General features: G+C 38.5%; 2 protein-coding genes across 3 annotated transcripts; one reads left to right on the top strand and one right to left on the bottom strand.

Annotated features, from left to right (window-relative positions):
- Positions 1-2,955: 2,955 nt before the first annotated feature.
- lbx2 (ladybird homeobox 2) lies at positions 2,956-5,716 on the top strand. The gene is made up of 2 exons (XM_038698586.1): positions 2,956-3,766; positions 4,558-5,716. The coding sequence occupies exons 1-2, from the start codon at positions 3,442-3,444 to the stop codon at positions 5,019-5,021; spliced, it is 789 nt and encodes a 262-aa protein (XP_038554514.1). The 5' UTR covers positions 2,956-3,441; the 3' UTR covers positions 5,022-5,716.
- Positions 5,717-12,030: 6,314 nt separating this feature from the next.
- On the bottom strand, positions 12,031-19,817 carry pcgf1 (polycomb group ring finger 1). 2 transcript variants are annotated; one of them, XM_038700057.1, is made up of 9 exons: positions 19,688-19,817; positions 18,540-18,645; positions 18,247-18,399; positions 17,968-18,039; positions 16,796-16,901; positions 16,605-16,647; positions 14,077-14,160; positions 12,572-12,652; positions 12,031-12,212 (listed from the first exon to the last, which is right to left on the bottom strand). In XM_038700057.1, the coding sequence occupies exons 1-9, from the start codon at positions 19,772-19,774 to the stop codon at positions 12,162-12,164; spliced, it is 783 nt and encodes a 260-aa protein (XP_038555985.1). In that variant the 5' UTR covers positions 19,775-19,817; the 3' UTR covers positions 12,031-12,161. The 2 variants fall into 2 exon arrangements, with proteins under 2 accessions (XP_038555985.1, XP_038555984.1); XM_038700056.1 differs by having other exon boundaries at positions 14,077-14,163; positions 19,688-19,816.
- Positions 19,818-20,179: the final 362 nt, after the last annotated feature.

Genomic DNA, 20,179 nt, shown 5'->3' on the forward strand with positions numbered 1-20,179 from the left:
ACTGAATGAATCTGCGGTATTAATAGGCTACTTATTTTATAGTGACCTTAGTCAACTTTAGGTTTGATTGTTTGTTTTTTCCCCAGTTAAAATATTTTTTATTGCCTGGTTCTTTTTCGTAAGGACATTTTTATTTTAAAGATAAATCGTCGATGAAAGACAGAAAGAATCTGCGACTTAAATAGGAATAATTGCACCTATAGGCTGAATCCCTCTCCTGCAGATTTAGACTGCATTGCCTTTAAGTAGCCTATTTGTATTTTTGCCTCGCAGCTAAATAGTGAGCAAATAATCCAAATTGGAAATAAAGCATTAAAATAATCTTCTCTTCACTCAAAAAACGAATGGTTCTTTTGGCACAGAACACACCTGAGTGGCGGCGATAGGAAGCTTCATAGGCTCAGAGAGCAGTCAGTAACGCGTTACAGCACTGTAACAAATTACATTTTCAGGATTATAATTGCAGTTGCTGCATTTGTCATCACCTTCTTTGGGTCTCCGATGGAGGCTGAATTTGATACTCTAAGCAATCCCTGATATTCGCTCCGCTCTGAATTAATTTGGTGATTAATGACAGATAGGCTGACCTTTACCGGGTGGGAGTTTTCCCACTGCTTTGATTTTATCGAGCCAAAGGATAACACGAACACTGCACATTTGCCCCTCCTGATTATTAATAGGAAACCACTGATTTCTAAATGTAAAAGAGGCCGAACACGTGTGGTGCTGTTTGATAAATTGTTCCTCACAAAGAGAAAAATAATCTAATAATATTCACTTAAAGTGACTTCATGTAACGCTTTTTGGAGTAAGGGAGCCGGGTACTGATAGGAGGTAAAAGCAAAGCAAATCATCCAATTAAGTCCCTCAAGATCTGATGATGCAGCTGCTCTGCTTCTAATTAACGTTTAAATAAAGCAATATAAAGGAGAAAAAAAACTTTCTGACCATCGCTGCTTTACTTTAGACCTTAAAGCTCATTGGATTTGGGGAGGTCTTCGGGCTATTCATGCTTAAACTAAATTTGAGGTTTATAATCTACAGCAGCGTGGATATGGTCTACAGTGCCCGGTTCAGTTTTATCGTTCAGGACATTCCTCCCTCTCACACGTTGATGATACAGACCTGCAGGGATAATGTAAAACGTTCCAAGTCGAAAGATTTAATATTATGATTTTTGGAAAAGAAATGAAAATTGATACACATCTAAACTCATCTCTGCTATTTGCCACTATTATTTTTATTTTTTAAGTAGGCCTAATCATTATTTCTTTAGGTAGCGACTGTGCAAAATCATTGTATGCCGATGACATTTTGCATTGTAACCTCCTTTCTATTTCAAACCAATTTTAAGTCTAAAGGTGTCAAAGTAAATCACAATCATCGTGATATTAATATCAACTCAGGCCAGCAGACATTTACAGCTACCTGCACTTTTTTTTAAAGGATGCATGTTTCTGTTCAAATTCCCAAACTAAATTTATCCCCACAAACTGCTGCTTGTTATAGAGAAATATATATTCAAAACAGCCACAAAGGGTGGACCTCCAAGGCAGCTAATAGAATTCCTGCTGTTTTATAACTCTGTGCCTACACCAAAGTCACCATATGCTCCTGTTGGCACAAGACTCTCCGCAGTGGCTTCCCGGGCAGCAGGCTTTATCCAAATGGGTCAGAATAATCTGATTGTATTCAAGAAATACAAGAAATTCTCCAGCATTTGTTTTATTTAGGCTCTGGTTTGTGTCAGCAGTTGGCGCATCGATTATAATTCAGATGCTATAGGCTAATTTTTTTTTAAAATGTGTACTGTGAGAAGAAGCGGTTTTTCCATTTCATTGGGGAGAAATGTCTGTTTGCTGTCTCTATGTTAATCTCAGGGGTTTTTAAAAAATCCTTTCATGTAGGCTACCATTTTCTGCAGCTTGCACTTTTTGTGCAAAGTGTATAGGCTATTTTGTTCTGCCTACATGATATATGCAATCTGAAAAATGCATTGAAACGAATGAAGGACCGAAGCGGCGACTACAGTTAAATATGTGCAACTTGATAAACCTTAAATAAAACAAGGTGTGTTTCCTCTGAGCAGACGTACCTGCTGCTCTCCTCGGCGTCCCCGTTTTGTCCCTCTAATCCATTTCTCTCTTCACATCCTAAACCCCCATTAGTAATATTCATATTCTCAGTCCACAGACTCTGCCACAGCACGGCGTCACCTTTATTATCCGCATGTTTCACGCTACCGCATTAAATTTCACTGTAACCCTAGGTTTTACAGGAGGGTGACACTGAAGCACGTGTGATGTCAAGGAAAAATAATAGAACATAAACAAACTGCATGAACAAAAATTAATAGACAACATCAACAAATTGAGCATTTTTGTCTTTTCTTTCGTCTATGTTTTTTTTTTTTTTTTCAGTTTTTAAAAGAATTTATGGCTCCGGTCTCAGAGATGAAGCCTTTTTATCTTATCTTATTTATTAAAGTGATATCAAAATAAATCAGCCTTGCTGCCATTTTTAAAAAATATTGTTTTGTTTCAGATTAGAAGCAGGCTACATATCTGCTGTCAAGAACAACAACAAAAAATGAAAAAATCCATCACCTGTCATGTTGAGCAATGGGTTAACCTGAACAGCTTCTGTTTACTTGTAGGCAAACCATTTTAACAGACTTCAAAATCAGGTCCAATGTGCTCACTGTGGCTATTTTAAGGCAAATTCCCGTGCAACACAGTACCTACAGTGCACATTAGCGTAGCTGTATGCGTAATTACGCACGAAAATGACAAAATTAATATCACGGCAGGAGTTGTTGTTGGCTCAGTGTTCCTCCAAATTTTTCCATAATGTAAAGATGCTGGTATCAGTAGGCTATTTTAATGACCACCAACTCTCCCTTTCTATAAGAATACACCAGCAGAGGGAAACAGATGCATAAACATTTCAGGGCATCTTACTCCTCTGCAGCAACAGACTCCTCCTATTCCCCACGTCCAATTAGTTATTATGGTCCGGCCCTTTAAGACGCAGCAGCGGGTCAGCGAGTAGTGTAGTGTTTCTCTAATTGAACTTCGCCCAATCAACAATAACTCGTTAGCAGTCACTTTCTTTTTCTTGCTGCTTGATACAGCTTTATCCCCTTGCAGGGATTCACCCCCCTCCAGTCTGTTACTGCATAAAGTTCTACATGGAGCTTGGCAGAGGAACTGCGACTCTCTGAGGGGGAATACAGTCAGGCTGACTTTACACTACGCCCGAAGCATGGTTATTTTGGAGGAAAGCTTTCCGGCGTGCTAAGTTGCGGCATTCGGCTTTGAGTGTCAAAATATAGAGGGGGTCTACGAAAACGCTGAGCACCAGAGGAAACACTTGTGGACGAAACTGCCATTTGAATGAAATAATCAACTTTTCTGGAAGCAGCGATTCTTAGGGACTGCGATGACCTCCAGTAAAGACATGAAGTCAGGTTCTGTGTTGCAGTCCAGCGGTGACGAGAGGAGACGGGCTCCCTTGGACCAGCTGCCTCCGCCGGCCAACTCCAACAAGCCTTTAACGCCGTTCAGCATTGAGGATATTCTTAACAAACCCTCGGTAAAGAAGTCGGTCGCCAGTATCTGTCCGCCCAGAGTGCTCGAGAAAGTGACGGGCTCCAACTCTGCCAGGAACGGAATCACCACTCCCTCCTCACCGCTGTGCGCGCTGGAAGAGCTGGCCAGCAAAACGTTTAAGGGTCTGGAAGTCAGCGTTATCCAAGCAGCAGAAGGTAAAGACTTTCTGTATTTAATTTAATGTAAAATGTTGATTTTCAGGAGGACCGAACAACTTTTAAAATGTTTTGAAGGGAATCGAACGCAATAATAACCAAACACACCGCTGAGATGAGTGCTAACTGGGTTTGCTTTGTGTTTAAATGTGGTAATGATAGGACAGCAGTATGGGAATGCTTAAAAATATAAGAAATGGGAAATTACACATTTAAGTGTGCATGCATATGATCTGCTAAAACTGGCTAATTTACTGGCTAATATCCAGTGTGTGTTGTCAAAAATGTATTTAGCCATTATGGCCTACTCCATACAGTGCTATGTTGGATACAAACTGACAGAATGACATATGCATTTAAATGACACACTGACTATGTAAATTTCTGTTGCACTGAAACAATAATGAACCCAACACTTCTAATGGTGAAATTCTTATTTGGAACAAAACATGGGGGGAATTCGCCATTGGAATAAAATATTTCACTTATTTTCAGTGCATATTTACTTATGTGACAATGTTGTCGGTACTAAATGATCAGCTCAGAGATATCCAGACATGACTCTTGATTCAGCAAAGTTCTTAAAATGTGTCTCCTTGTTACTGAAATCAAGTGAAATAAATCTAGTATTTTGCTTTAAGAAAAAATACATAACCAAACATGTAAACCGAGGATAAGCGTGATAATCAGTGCTCTCTGTTGCAGTTTGGGAGGGGGGCGGGGGCGGGGGGGGAAGTGACCCTTGCGTTGTTTCATGCGTCTTGTATGTTTTCTTCTCCCACCCATCCAAGGTCGTGAGCATGTAAACGCTTTCGGACAGAGGCAGACGTCTAAAAAGAGGAGAAAGTCGCGGACGGCCTTCACGAACCATCAGATTTACGAACTGGAGAAGAGGTTTTTGTACCAGAAGTACCTTTCTCCGGCCGATCGCGACCAGATCGCGCAGCAGCTGGGGCTCTCCAACGCGCAGGTTATCACCTGGTTTCAGAACCGCAGGGCCAAACTCAAGAGGGACCTGGAAGAGATGAAAGCTGACGTGGAATCGCTAAAGAAAATCACCCCACAGACCCTGCAAAAGCTCGTCACCATGGAAAACATTGAGGAGCCCCAGGGTGGGGGCCCCGGGGCCAGATCGCCCAGTATCTCCCCGACCTCGCAAGGACACCGGGCCTTCCCACAGTCACCCTCCTCCTCCAGAGACCAAACTACGGATGAATTCTCGGAGGACGACGAGGAAATTGAGGTGGACGATTGACATTCGGGGGGCCTGTGATTTTCATAAGCAACAACAAAAAAAGAATATTAAAAGGGGGCATTTTCTTCCCAAACTTTTGCACGGATATCGACAAAAAGGAGAATATATACATAAAAACATTTCAGGAAAGTTTTTTTTCTCCTCTTCCTCTTTTTTTCCTCCATTTTAATTTATTAATTGGACTTGTAAAGCTTTCCGCGTTTGTCGTTTAAGTTTCACCACAATATTTGAGGAATATCTACTTTCCTTTCAGACAGACTGTTATGGTACAGTAAGACTGAAAATTCTGTAAACATTTTTAATTTTTCACGTTCGTTTTAAGGGGGATGGAGAGTTGTGCAATTGCTTTTGTTTGTCATTTATTCTCATTCTTCTGTTAAAGAAATTGGATCTGCCAAATATTTAAATGAATCCTCTTCACCCGTTGTGGTTTTTTTTACATGCACTGCTCGGGGTCGAGATGTCATTCTATCCCCTCTTAAGTGTAAAATTATTATTTTTTGTTCTGAACGAAAAGTGTTTCTGCAAGCATGCAGGCCAGTTCGCAGCGCACCGGAGACATCACTATTAATATCGACTGCAAACTTCACGCTCTGAGTTCTGTATATATATCAAACATCCTATGCGATAATTTTATTGTAACATTCTATTTAATCAGCATCTATGTAAATAAAGGTTATATGATATTTCAAGAAGCTTTCAGCACGGTTGGATGTGTGATTATGCATAAAGAATACAATCCTAAAATTAAAACGAAGGAAGCACTGGAAGGTGGCCCTATAATATTATGACTAGACCATAAGAAATTATGTTGTTAAAGGAAAGTTACTAACGAGAAGGTCACAAAAAATGACTATGGAGAACTATAGGAATGCCTATATGAGATAAAGTCACACTAACGTCCAATATGATTTCTATCAGAATATAATAACATGAGGATTTGTCCAGAGAGATTAAGGGAATTCATAAAATATTCACCCAAAACAATCTGCTCAGCTTGGTAAAATGTGACCCTTATGCATAATTGACCTCTGCTTTCAGCCTCGAAGTGCTATGACTTCAATTAGCAGCCGTCCACTGCCTTTATTCCCATTCTTTCGCTCGGCTTTGAATACATCTTGTCACAAGAAGGTCCCGGTCTGGCTGCGGTGTTAAGAAAAGCTTGCTCCCACCCCTGCGCCATATGTTTTCTTCCTACTCCTATGAATCGTCTTTAACACAACTAGTCGACATGATTGATTAGGTTAACCCGCCTTTGCCTTACATAAAACAGCTTCCACCGAGCCGTGGGCAATAATGGCACGCATCTGCCACTCTTGACTCGAGTGTGTTTGGTAAGAGTGAAAAAAAAAGTCTCCCATGAATAGCAAATGTGTTAGTGTGAGGATCCTAATGAATAAACCTCAATGGGAGGCAGTACTGCTGCTGGCTGACCATTTGCGACAGTTTTGTAATGGGATCAAAAGTTAAGTGTGTGTAAAAGAGTGTGTGTGTGTGTGTGTGTGTGTGTGTGTGTATGGGAAGGGAGGCGCGTGTTATTTAGTGATAACATGTTATTTATCCTAAAACAAGTAAGATAGATTCAATAAAGTTTTAACCGACTGACAAGATATTCTTTTTATTTTCGCATGTTCTTTTTATTTTTCAGCATGTTACCCTCTGAGCCCATTTTTAAATTAATTTAGAGAAATTATATATAAGGGAAGTGTTAAACCTTCATTAACAAATATTTTGAGGTTATTCGAGAAAACAAACCAAGTAATTCACATTTTCATCTTCTAGATATTGAAATGGAATTTTAAAATCAGACGTTTCTAATTCAGATCAGACCTCTGTGGGATCTCTTTTATTCCCTAAAATATAGACTCATTAATTGTCAATAAGTTTTCACTTCACTTATTTGTAAGGCATTTTAAATATATATATATATATATATATTACTTTTTTCTGGATAATTAAGAAAACGCAATGGACACACATGGAATCAGTGAGCTCCCACATGCCACTTACGAATTAAAACTTTTTTTTTTTAGATGAGACAATCGGAGAACTTCAAACTTCAAGGAAACTTATGATCTTGTTAGGACCGAATCCCCCCCTTTTTTTGGTGGGTAAATGAGCAGGCTGGCGCACACAATAGAAGTAATCGGCTGGAATCGTGGAGGTTGAAAAGTCAAGCCTTTTATTAAGGAGTCCCTCTGGATTGGCAGGGGGAACAACATAGACGATGGATCTTTAAATAAAAGTCAATTGATATACTCTGCCTTAAACATCCGGATCCAGCTGTAACGTTTTATTTATAAAAATATACAGGACAAGAATATCACTGTATCACTGGACTGACAGACTTTAGAAATGAATTGTAAATTGCACAAGTCTAATTAGCAGTTATTCCTTTATCTTATTTTCCTATATGTGCTTGTGTTTTATTTTATCTTTTGAAATGTAAAACTGAAGGATACATAACATCTAAGCCATTTACCCATTTACCATTAAACTGTGGTTAACAGCTATTTAAATTACTGTATCAATAACTTAACTTTCAACATCACAGCTGTATTCCCATCTTAGATTGAATGTTTTCCTTAAAATGGCATTACATCTATGATGGTGCTACCGTTAGTGACATAAATGAATTATACACACCAGCAGTCAGTGGCTCTCCAAAGTTAGTGGCCACATCTAGATACCCATTTTTGTTGGGGGCCACATCTAGATACCCATTTTTCCAGTGTATTATGATCATAAAAATTAAAGCCTAGAGGTGACAAGAAAGACGTGTTGCAATCTAACCAAGCTGCCAGACACCTGAAATTGCCTATTTTGGCCTAAAAGTCATAGCTTCAAGGGGTTATTGGTTTTTCAACATAGCAGTGCCGTGAAGGGACTTGCTCAGGTTTTAGAAGAGTGGTTAGGGGAAACCCCAAAACATACATGTGTGTGTCTGTGTGTGTGTAATGATACTGACCAGTTGTGCAGGATTTCAGTGAGTTCATTTTAATTTAAAAACATGGTCACATGGGCCTGCTCTAATACAGCAAAAGGTTCAGATTAACTTCAGGATGTTATTAAGGTCATTGGAAAAATATAAAATAATATCTAATCTTAAAACAAAGTGGAAATTGCTATTGGAAAATAAGACCAAACTGTTCTTTATGGCATATCTCCTTCTGTTATCTGGTGCGTCTTTACTCCACAGCTACATTATTCCAGGTTTTTTGACCTCTGCAGTAAAATGGAAAACTGTTCTGCCCTTGATGAACACATGGTCTTCTTTTATACAAAATCTAAACTGATATTTTACTTTGTACAGCAGTGAAATACAATTACAAACTAGCTGTTTTACCTTCACAATGTTAAACATTCCCTTAAGAACATTACTGTGTTATTTTGTACTTAAGAGCCATTTCTCAATTGGATATTCAAGATGCTACCAGCGCAATGTAGTAAAGTGCTGCTAATATGTGACTGCTGCCGCAGTCTACTTAGAAAGAGTAGAGACAGAATAGGCAAAGCTTGTATATATTATCAGAACAGGTCAGGTTATCAGAGTATTTCCTTTCACTCTGGACAAGATACAAATCGAAGCTTGCCTCCTGTCCCTGATGTCTGAAAAGCACCAAGTGTGCCCCCTAGTGTTGATCTAGGAGGATTTTCTTCAGTGCAAAACAGTTAGTTACAGATGACCTGTCAGTGAAATTCTGCAAATATAAAGAGGTTGTGTGTCTGGGTGGAGGTTTATGTTTTGAATGAAATTGTGAACAGGGTCAAAAGTACCAATCCCTGCCAAGCTTCACAGTGCAGACTGCAAAAAATCCACCACGCCTTACAGTTTTCTCTGTCAGCCTCGAAAATGTGCAATAAAAACTCACCACAGTTAGTGTGTCACATAAACATTTAAACAAGAGGTGGTATGCCAGTTGGCTTTAGCAGCTTTTACATTTTGTGTCTAAACTGTTTGAAGGGACACTCACGCCAGAGACTTTACACATGAAGCCAAGTTTACTCGTCATGAGTACAGCTCCTGTGTAAACAGTTCTTTAATGTATTTTGCGGTTGTGGAGGGAGCTGTCTAAAGTCTAACTCTAATGAGAGCAGTCTCCAATTGGGTTTGCAGACCACAGATTTATAACAGCAAACTTGCTTACAAACTGGGGGTGTGAAGTTTGAAAGATGTAGGCATTTGTCAGCGTGCAGGGTGCAATGAAAGATGCTATTGAGTCGGATTAGGAAATGTATACTCTCCAGCATTTTTGGAACTTGGCCCACACTTGGAATGAAAAGTCAGGATGTCTCGGCCTCTGCTGCATCAATTTCGAGCATTAATTTTTGTCTCTTGGAGTCCCACAATTATGGAAATGCAATGATAATTGACTGAAGCCCCCTTTTAAGTCGCCAAAAAAACCCCAAAAACCTCAACCATGACTTTCTGAGTGCAGGTTGCCCTAAACAATCAAAGTAAAACCATAATGATCTTTAAGAAGGCCTTTTATAACCTTTCCATGACTTTGTGATTTTGACAAGGTCAAGGTCAAAGATCAAGAGCTACACAAGTGTGTATAAAAATTGAGACTGATAGTCAATTTCTGACCTTGACTAAACAAGGTCCAGAGCAGTTGTTGATAGACCTTGTGGCAAAATTATTTTGCCACAGTTTTTGCCCTGAATTCAGTTATTAAAATATTTTACTGTTTTAGAATAATAAATCAATAAAAAGTGGATTAAATAGGATGTTTTGGCACTGTTGGAACACAAAGGTCCTTTTAATATCCAAATGAAAACACAAGACTGATTTAATAAACACAACATCAGTAAATGCAAATATTTGCCTGACATAAATCATCTGTTTTTAGAAGTTGCACAATAAATAGAATTAAAATCACCTGTGTACAGTCATCGCCAAAAATCTGAGCACATGTCTACATGTCTGTCACACTACCTCTCACAGAAAAGTGTTGCAAGTATAAATGCTTCGGTATTCTCATGTTTATTTATTTTGTTTGCATTGAAACCAAACATCAAAATAGCCTAATCTGGGACATTCCACACAGAACTCCAATAATGGACTGGTGTAAAGTATTGCAACCTTTTCAGTCTTCATAAATAATTGTATTTGAAGCATGTGATGCTCCTTTAATTTGTAATTAAACTTACCTGTAGAAATTCACAGGTGCTGGCAATTTAGAAATCACACTTGGAGCCAGATAAAATGGAGAAAGGTTAACTCAACCTTTGTGCTGTGCATACCACACTGAGCATGGACAAAAGAAAGAAGAGAAAAGAGTTGTCCAATTGTTGTTCCAATGCAACCAAAAGAAATAAACTTGACAATACCAACGCATTTGATATTGCAACAATATTCTGGGAGAAGTAGTGCATTATGTGACAGACATGAAGGGGTGCCCATACTTTTGGCCATGATTGTATAATTAATGTGTGAAGTAATCTTAAATACACCTGCATCTAGAAGGCTTAATCATGAACACAATATTACAAACAAATCTGACACATTTACTGAACCAATCAGAAGAGGGATAACGGCAATTTCCAAGGCACTGAATATCACCCAGATGACATGTAAGGTCAATTATAAAATCTGAAAGAACATGGCACAGCTGTAAATCTGACGATTTCTGACAGAATAGCACTACAGTGAGAGGCCACAAAGAGATCTGTGTGGATCCCAAAGGAGCTATGAGTTACATGGTCGAGATAAGAGACACAAAACTGCTGTTAAGACTCACCAGTCACAGCTTTATGGCTGTTTAAAAAAAAACTCACAATCTAAAGCTTGTCGGAGGGCATGAAAGATGACTGAAACTAAAAGGAAGAGTCTATGATGTTTGGTGTAATCAAAACACAGCAACATCACCAGAAAAATATTATATAATAAAAAGCAGGCCCCAGAAGGCCTGGGAATGTAGAAACCAAAATCAGTGCAGAATAATCCTACAGGAAAACTTGCCGCAGTTTGCAAAAGAACTGCAACTTGGGAGATGATTTATTTTTTAGTAAGACAATAGCCCCAAACATAAAGCCAAAGCTGCACAGGAATCACTTCAAAATAACAATGGCTGCTCAAGTCAGAGTGCAAAATTTGTGGCAGGACTTTAAAATTACTGTTGACACACAATCCCTACAGAGATTATGCCGTTTTATAAAGACTGAGGGAAAATGCAGTGTCCAGACATATAGCTGATACAGACCAATCCACTGCCGGAAGTGCTTCTACTACAGATTGCCTTTACTTAGACTTTACTTAGAGATTTGCTTTACTTAGAGATTTGCTTACACTTTCTTGATGATTGGTGATGAAAGATCAATTACATTTGCTGAGATTCAAAGTTGTAACATAATAAAACATGAAAAACGTCAAGTACTCCATGACTGAAAGCAACTGGTGTCAATGCACATTAGTACACTTTTCTACAAAAAATCAAAAAGTGTAATTTGTTGCTTGATTTTTAAGGTAAACGCAAGGCCTTAACATGTTGGAGCACAGCTTTTATGCTTCATCTGATTCTTCAAAAAGTGAAAGGTTAAATTGACTTATTTTCCCTGTTGCATTTGAAATACTGCGGCACGCATTAGCATGTTTGCAAACAAGATAACTAATGTAAGTCTATGTGGTTATAACATGCTGGGGGTTCAAACCTCAATCACTCGTCGTCAACTTCTTATCCTGTGTACAGGGTCGCCCGACATCGGGCAAAAGGCAGGGAACACCCTGAACAGGTCGTCAGTCCGTCGCAGGGCCACACATAAGGGCGTTCAAAGTTGCTCTTAAATACTAATAAACACATAATTATTAGCAACATCTGTTACTAATAATTGACTATAAGACTGCTTTGCAAATATAATCACTGCATGATTAGTCACATAACAATACCAAACCCAATAATTTAATAATCGCTCCGCCATCCATCATGTGACAAACACACTGTTATTTAGATTTTCTGTATATCCATATGTAGAAGCATATTGTACTGTAAGCAAGTAATACAAACTATAATTTTCATATTTTAAATTTATTTTCAAAAATACAAAACAAGGAAAATAAGTATATGTACACAAACACTATTAAAATAGAATATGTATTGTACAAAATATGTACAGCTGTCCTCAGAGTGAAAACAAGTCCTATCTGGTCCTTTTGTCCTTAATGGTGTAGTGAAGGACTAATGGTTGGGCCTGAGGGAAAAAAATATTTAAAAAATTATAAGTGTTAGATAAGTATGTCACTATTAACAGATCACAAACTAAAACTTAATTCTTTTTAATTTTTTCATAAGCTGTCAAATCCAACATTTTGCTAAATCTGTTCACACTACCACTGTATTTAAGTGTTTTGTTTATATGAAACTGAATATGACAATTGCAATACAATTAATTAGGTTATGTTATAATTGAAAATGTCTATTCATCATTACACATCTCCAGTGAACTTTATCCTAATATTCCAAATGGCCTGCAGTACAAAGAATACTTTGTTCAAGTGTGAAGGAATGTATGACATTTGTTGGCACTTGTTAACAGTGGCTGTACCGTACCTTGCCAAACCAGTGTGAGAGCCATAACCGTTTCATGGTCATGTGATCGGGCAGAGACTCATTATTGAACAACATCTGGACCTATAGAGAGACCACACAAACACAGTTGAAGGGGAAACTGACGGGAACATCTGTGATTATTTTTATATGTGAAATCTGCTTGCTGTTAGTAAAAAGATACTTTTCCCCCACTTCAACACATTGAAGCAAGTTGATGACACGGTTCCTGTCATGAAATCAAATGTATTTATGGCTAGTTTGGCTAAATCACAATTTTGAAAAAGATTTTACCCAAACTGCCTTCCCAGAACATCCACTCTCAGAGCAACAAGTCACTCAACAAGTTACAGGAAATCTAGTGACCAGGGAAACATGGCTGATATCAACAAGTTTGTTGGCTGAGAAAAACTGGGCAGGGATGGGGAAATTAAAATCTCAAAAACAAGGCTGACCTAATGGTTTTATTAATTGTTTGTTAGAATGTATTTTTAGCACTTTATTTTAGCAGCCAGTCCTCACCAGAAAAATGGATGCATCGGTCAATTGTGCAGGCAGCTTATTACGACCCACATTTACGTTTATATTCAGGCCATGACCTCTACTGGCCGTATGACGATAGCAAAGGAGGAAGTCAGGTGACGTGTGAGAAAGTCCACGGTTAAGGTGGTTAAGGTGGGTCAAACAAACAGTCTCACTCAGGAAAGCTGGAGTTTGAGTCATCACTGACATATTTAAAGTTTTAAGTTAATTAAATTTATGCAAGTGACTTACTTATACATACAACATACTTATTTGAACCCAAACCACTGTTTTCCTAACCCTAACCAAGTAGCTTTGTTGCGTAAAACTAACCCAACTACAACTGTTTCACATCATCAACCATGTGTTTAACATTATGTGACTTACGTTTGTCGTTTTGAGGAATGGTCATATATGTTGTTTTGGAGTTGTTGACAATCGACCTATTTTGGGTCTTGAAATTGTCAGCCATTTTGTAAGTGTTTGTATGTTGTCACTTTAACCTGTAGTCGGGTAAATATCTGCATAAGTCACTTCGTTATGTAGCACAGACCACAAGTAATGCTTCTATGGTTACCTGCAGGTTACTTATATCTCGGCATTTACGTGTGTACCAATATATACAAGGTTACCAAACATTTGCTAGTCCAGTGGTTCTCAAACGTTTTGTGACACGTCCCCTTCAGAAGCCGAAAAAAAATTCATGGCCACCCCACCCCAGCAAAAGTGGATTGTGATAATTGTCTTGCTAGCTTCACAGCCCATCTGCTTGTTTATGTCACCACATGAATCACATGAATGTGTTTACATGCAAATTGGCAAATATGTAATTATTGGAAATGTAATGTTTTTCTTCCAGAGAGAGGATTATGCATCTCAATAGCCATTTCACCATTTTGCCAAATAAATGCTGACAAATTTTTAATGTAAAGCCATATACACCACAATTTCTTCTTTTATAGAATCAGTGATGATTACTGACTGACCTGGTGTTTTTCCACGTTTAGCCGATGACAAAGCACTTTCCGTAGGTGTCTCACCTCCGCTCGGACAGAACAGCGAACAAACTTCTGCTGCAGAGACACGGTCAAACAAATACACTGTAAAAACTAAACGACACGGCTAATACACGTCAAAATCAAGAAGGTAATTCCACTAAATCACAACCAGCTGTACATTTGTTAGTTATGGGGATTTCTTGTTCCTATGATTTCTTGTTTATACTGGAGGTTACGATGCCTGGTTTAGTCCACTATTTAACATGTAACTGTACCATGGAAACATATCACTCATTTTACTCACTCAATTTGGATTTGTTGTGAACTTGCTTTGGGTTTGCAGCATCACCTGTTATGGAAGTAACCTTTTGCTCAGAGAGTAGAATGATATTTTTGGCCTGTTATAAATGTCTCTTTAGTTTTGCTTAAAAACAGCATAGGCTGCCATCTCTCGACTGGTGTTCTTAATTTTAGCATTCAAATATTTAGTGTTTTCATAATGTTGATCATAAGTTTTACTTTCACAAACTGCACGGTTTTCTGTTAGAAAACGTGACAAAACACATTTCCAGCATAGAAGAAATGTTAACTATTAACAAGGTAACAGAATATCGACAGGGTGTGGCATACTCCTGTTCTAGTTAGATTTACAGTGAAGAAAAACCCAGCGTACTGCTGGACGTTTTCCGGTCCCAAATGACTTATTACACACTCTTAAGCCATAGAGCTAAACTTCCTTTCCCCCCTAAACGCAGTGCAAGACAGTATTTCTTCTTCTGAGGCAGAAGTGTATTTTACTGAATTTCTACCTGAGTAAAAACAGTGCATTATGATTGGATGTTACAAGGGAGAGAGCATGTAAAAAAAATTAAGAGTCAAATTCACAACTGAGTGGGATTTTACCTTTGCATGTTTTTAAAACGTTTAATAAGTGTAGTCCTTACTGTCAGCTCATCTATTTTAGAAGTTCACACAGGAGGTTAGAGATCCTGCAAACTGCTTTGGCAACATTGTTTAACCTAAACATTCATAAATAAAGCACACTGAATTGAATTGAACTGTTTAACGCAACTGCACATCGAGAGCTGGGAATGGAAGAGTCTGTTCTGCTTGAGAGAATAACACATTGACCATGTGAAATAAAAGAGCCAACGTCCCATTCAAACTTCTCTTAGCACTAAAAATAAAGGTAAAATGACTGACGGCTTTGTCTGTTGAGAATCTTTCAAATCTGCTATAGTGAAAAAAATATTGAAAACAAACTAAATTTGAAACCTTAATGTGAGTCCAAACTTGGATGACAAACTGGCAGTACCGCACAGGAATCTGTTAAACAACAGTGCCCTCTGCGGGCTGACCAAAGTCTTTGCAGTGTGTACTTGGCAGTGTGGATGATATGCACAGTGACACTGGACTCATTCTATGCGTTTCAGTTAAATTGCTCCCTACTGATCATTGTTCAAGACTTGATTCACACCTATCAAGGCATTATACAATCCCCCTTCCCTTATTACACACACACACACACACACACACACACACACACACACACACACGTCCCTCGCCAAATTAGCCTGTCATGATCCAGTAGCATGGGGAAAACTCCAGGAATAGCTGACCAGGTAGGCGTTTTTTTCAGTTTAGTGGGTTTTAAATTGTTGAGCAAGCTGTGTTTGAAAAACACCCACATTTAAATTGCCAGGATGTAAATTTGTATAAATAGGCTTGAGGAAACACTAAATTAACATTGTGTACAACACTCGTGCAGCCATACAGCTATCATCTATCACTAAGGAAACTATTGGGATCACTGTCATGATTAACACTTCACTCATGTTCAAATCAAAGTAGCATTCAACATTGTTACATCTGTTTTTATTATTCTTTAATGCCACATTTTGTGAGTTTGAAAGTTTAGACACTCATAGAAAAGTGACTGTCTAATAATTTAACAAATGACAATATGTCTAGCAGTATTTTAACTGTCTGGTGCCCCATTCAATTTAAAACATAGGCCATAAGGTATTTGTTGGAAATAACGCTGGTGTGTGATGTTTGTATCAATACATTTTCTTGATTAGTACTAATTACCACAAATTCTGTGTCAGCGTCTTGGTCGAAAACACCAAAAACATTTTCTGTTAAACAATTAAGAATTAAGCTGTTTGCTTGGGAAATAAATAACGATTATAAGCCTCACTGGTGTACTTGTCCAACTTATCCCCGTCGCTCTGTGAGTATGAGGCAGACAGAGTTACCAGCTCCGACAGCTGAATTCTGCTGTTGCTGCATATGTCATTGTGCCATGTATTTGCTTAGCAGTTAAGGGTAGAAAATTACTTGTTAGGGCTTCAAAAATGTGCCCCTGGAAACATGTTTTGCATGGTTGTAACAAACCCGTGAGCAGAGTAGCTTTCAAAAGCATCCATAACCAGCTCAGTGCACAGACTTTATTTAAATGCAATGCTATATATACACTGTATGCATAGGAAAGTTTATTAGTATATATGTCTTACCTGAAGAGTAAGTTTCGTCTTATCTTTTCCAGCAAGAGATGAACTGTAAAGCCAAAACAGACAGGTTTAACTTGAAAGTCTGACAGATTTAGCAACATTTTTATTTACATACATCAGTCTTATCTCATATGGATTGTATGACGTGAAAAACACACACAAAAAAGATGCATCCACCAGAGACAAAAGCTCACCTTAGCCTTTCTAAACACAGCGAAACCTGCTCATCATATCTGTAGAAGTGGGCTTTTGAATGGTCAAAGCTTGTGTATGGTAAACCTGTAGCGTCTGGTACAGCATCTAGTGAGAAGGAAAAAGTGGTTTCAAATTTTCAAATCCAAGTACACATTGATCACTTAGCAGTTGACAGGGCAGGTTGTTGGAGTGTAGTCTGTCCAACTGAACAGCAAACTGCAGGCCAAATACACTTAATTCAAAACATTATATATGCCTGGTAACACAATTAAATTGCACGAAGAACTTGCTGATGGATGATGAATCTATTTGCAATTCATAGTTTTCACAAGGGAGTCCGGTGTCCGATGAATTGTCTCACTGTGGGGGCGTGACGATTCATTTAGCTCATGAGATGATACAAAATATTGGTTTCACAAGAACTAGACAAGATGATATTTTAGCACCATTTTTAAGAAATCCTCAATGACGAAATATATGACTGGAAAAACATTCGACTTAAAGTCACAAAATGCAAAACAGTGCAGGTGCACTTTGAAATGCTGTTTATATTGTTCGCATCTTGTCTGTCACTGCAACCGTTTATCGTTACCACCACCAGGTAGCCCAAATACTGCCACACAAACAAGTGACAGGGCATCTTCTTTTTTGTTTTGTTTTTTTTAAAGATATCTTTGTTAAGCTTTTTAGCCTTTAATCAGGTAGAAAAGTCAAGGAGAGAGGTGACATGTAGCAAAAGGGCTGCAGGTCGGATTTGAACCCCAGCTGCTCCAACAAGGACTCAGCCTCCATCAACTGAGCCATGTCATCTTGTATTTTCCATACATGTTTAATTGTAATAGCTTATATTGTCATAGAGATGCTGTACTTTTTCTAATTTTCCAATACGTTGAAATATGGCCATTTTGAGCATTTTGGCTTATTTCGACTCTTAGAAAAGAAAAACAAATACAACTTCAACCAAACTGAAGGTGAATGATGTCATAGTACTGCCACTGTTGTTTACATGTGACCCCTGAAAAGTGCTGTGCGGAAACACCACATTAATCAGAGTGTAGCAAGAAAGATGCCACAGAGAAATTGAAAAGACACACTGATCTGGTTTCCTCTTCAATCTAACCGCAAACAAAGATAATCACAGACTGAGATAATATCATAATTCCAGACTTACCGTCTCCAGTGGGTTGGATGACTCTCTCTAACCCACGTGACTGATAAAATTCCTTTATTCTTTTGTCTTCACCTATTCAAACATAAACATGTATATTAGACACAAATGACAAATATAGAGACAATACTTCTTTTCAAATATGCTAAAAACAGGTGGTGTTTACAATGCCTAATATGGTCGATAATAAACTAGTCTACAGCTGTATTTCACACCAAACTCTTTTTTTAGATCACAACTGTTCGTAACACTGATTCAGAGATTAGTGTTTTTTGTACGTACTTTCTTGTAGTCCAGGCACCAGTTTGTAGACAATGTCCTGCATCACTCGATCCAGTTTGAGGTTGAGTAAAGGCTGCGTTTCATGGATTTTGATGTTGCACATTGGACAATACTTGCTTGTTTGCAGGTATTTCACAATACAACTTTTACAGACTGTAGAGCAGAAAGAAAGAAAGACGTTTCACTCTCATTCTGGGGATTTCATCCAGCTAAACACTATCCTAGTCTTGCAGAACTTTACAAGTTAATAACAACAGGAAGATTTAATTTTGTCTGGCTCTGTTTAAACTCACAGGTGTGCAAACACTCTGTAATTGTTGTGGCATCTATGAAGTACCCCGCACAAAGGTAGCAGACAATGTGTTCGTTCAGGTCCTTGATCTTCAATTTGACCTCCTCCTGTTAGGACAAAAAACCCCAAAACAAAGTTAAATGAGCACAATTCCTCTGCTCTGCCAAGCTTTAAACTCAAAGCATACATAACACCTGAAAGCAAACAATTTATATCTCAACATGCTGATGTGTGAGCTTAAGATAGCTCAACAACAATGCTGCTTATTATGTATAAACAGTGACTCATATTGGATGCTGTTTGGGTCAGACACTAAGTAAAGCACCTTTCTAACTGTTGACTGGATGAGAAGCACATCTGTTTGCAAACATTTGATTATATAACGGATGGCAGTGTGAACATTAATTAAAAAATGTTGATCTGAGGGCTAATTAATGAGCATCAAACTTCACAGATAATAAAAAGGACAAGACAGCTGACCCTGACCTTTGACCTCAATATGTAACAAAGGAAGTTAAAACGTTAGGAAATGAGAAATATTGCCAACCAGGCTGACTAATGAATTATCACACAAAACAAAGCCAAATGTGAACGGAAGGAGCGTTTAGCAGAAAATAGGGTCGGGGTGGGGGGTTAAAATTGTTTTTTTGTTTTTTTAAACCAACGTTAATCACTAACAGCATATTGAACGATATTAACAAGTGTAAATAAACCGTTAAAACGCAAACCAACGGCAAAACAGACCGCTTTTAATGTTACTTCATGAACGTTAACCGAGTAGGACCCCACGGAGTGCAGCGACCGTTACCGTCTCACTTTATTCAGTTATCGTTTGAACTTCAAGTGAACTCCCGACCGAAGTGAAGAAAACACCTGCATGTGTGGTGTAAAGTGAGCGAAATAACAGTTAGTTTGCGGGATTGCGGCACGCTGCTCCGCTGTTAAAGCAGAACAACACGGGTGGACTCCTACCGTCCACGCATGCTCAAACGCGGCTCTCTTCACATCGCTGCTCTTCCTCTCAATTGGTGCCGCGGAGACGACAACGATCTCCCGTTAGTGCGTGTGTTTAACTCGTCTCTGCTGCAGTTTGACTACCCGTACGCTTCTTCCCCAGTGCGGGCGAACTCGAATAACATGGCTACTTACCTCGTTCCTCAGCGGGTCCAGTTTGTAGACGGACTGTAGCTGATTTCGTAGCCGCATCGCTATGGCCATCGGACCTTGCTCCGCCATGTTTGGGACTTATGCTTACTTCCGGGTAAACCGGAAGTGGCATTTTCTGCAAGTTGAAGGAGGCGGGTGGATGCGAAATACAAACAAACAAAAAATAAATAAATGTAAATCTAAAGAAGAAAAAGAAGCCTGCTCAAAAAAAGAAAATAAACTTTCACATGTATATAGGCTAATGATGCTTACTGCATGCAGGCCTACGTGTTTCCTTGACTTTATTTTCTAAAAACAAATAAAAATGCTGTACTGTCTACATTCAGAAGAGAAAGTGAGTCAAGTGCTTCCTGAATTAGGAACCAACAGAGGTTGTTGAGGGGGGCTTATTCAAAGAGGCTGCATAATTGTGCCATAAATATCATTCTAATCATTGTGCAGTAACATTCGATAAAATAACTGCAGCAACAACAA

This window comes from Micropterus salmoides, unplaced genomic scaffold (assembly GCF_014851395.1).
Source record: "Micropterus salmoides isolate LMB-PRFRI ecotype aquatic unplaced genomic scaffold, ASM1485139v1 Ms_hic_scaffold_5, whole genome shotgun sequence".
NCBI lineage: Eukaryota > Metazoa > Chordata > Actinopteri > Centrarchiformes > Centrarchidae > Micropterus > Micropterus salmoides.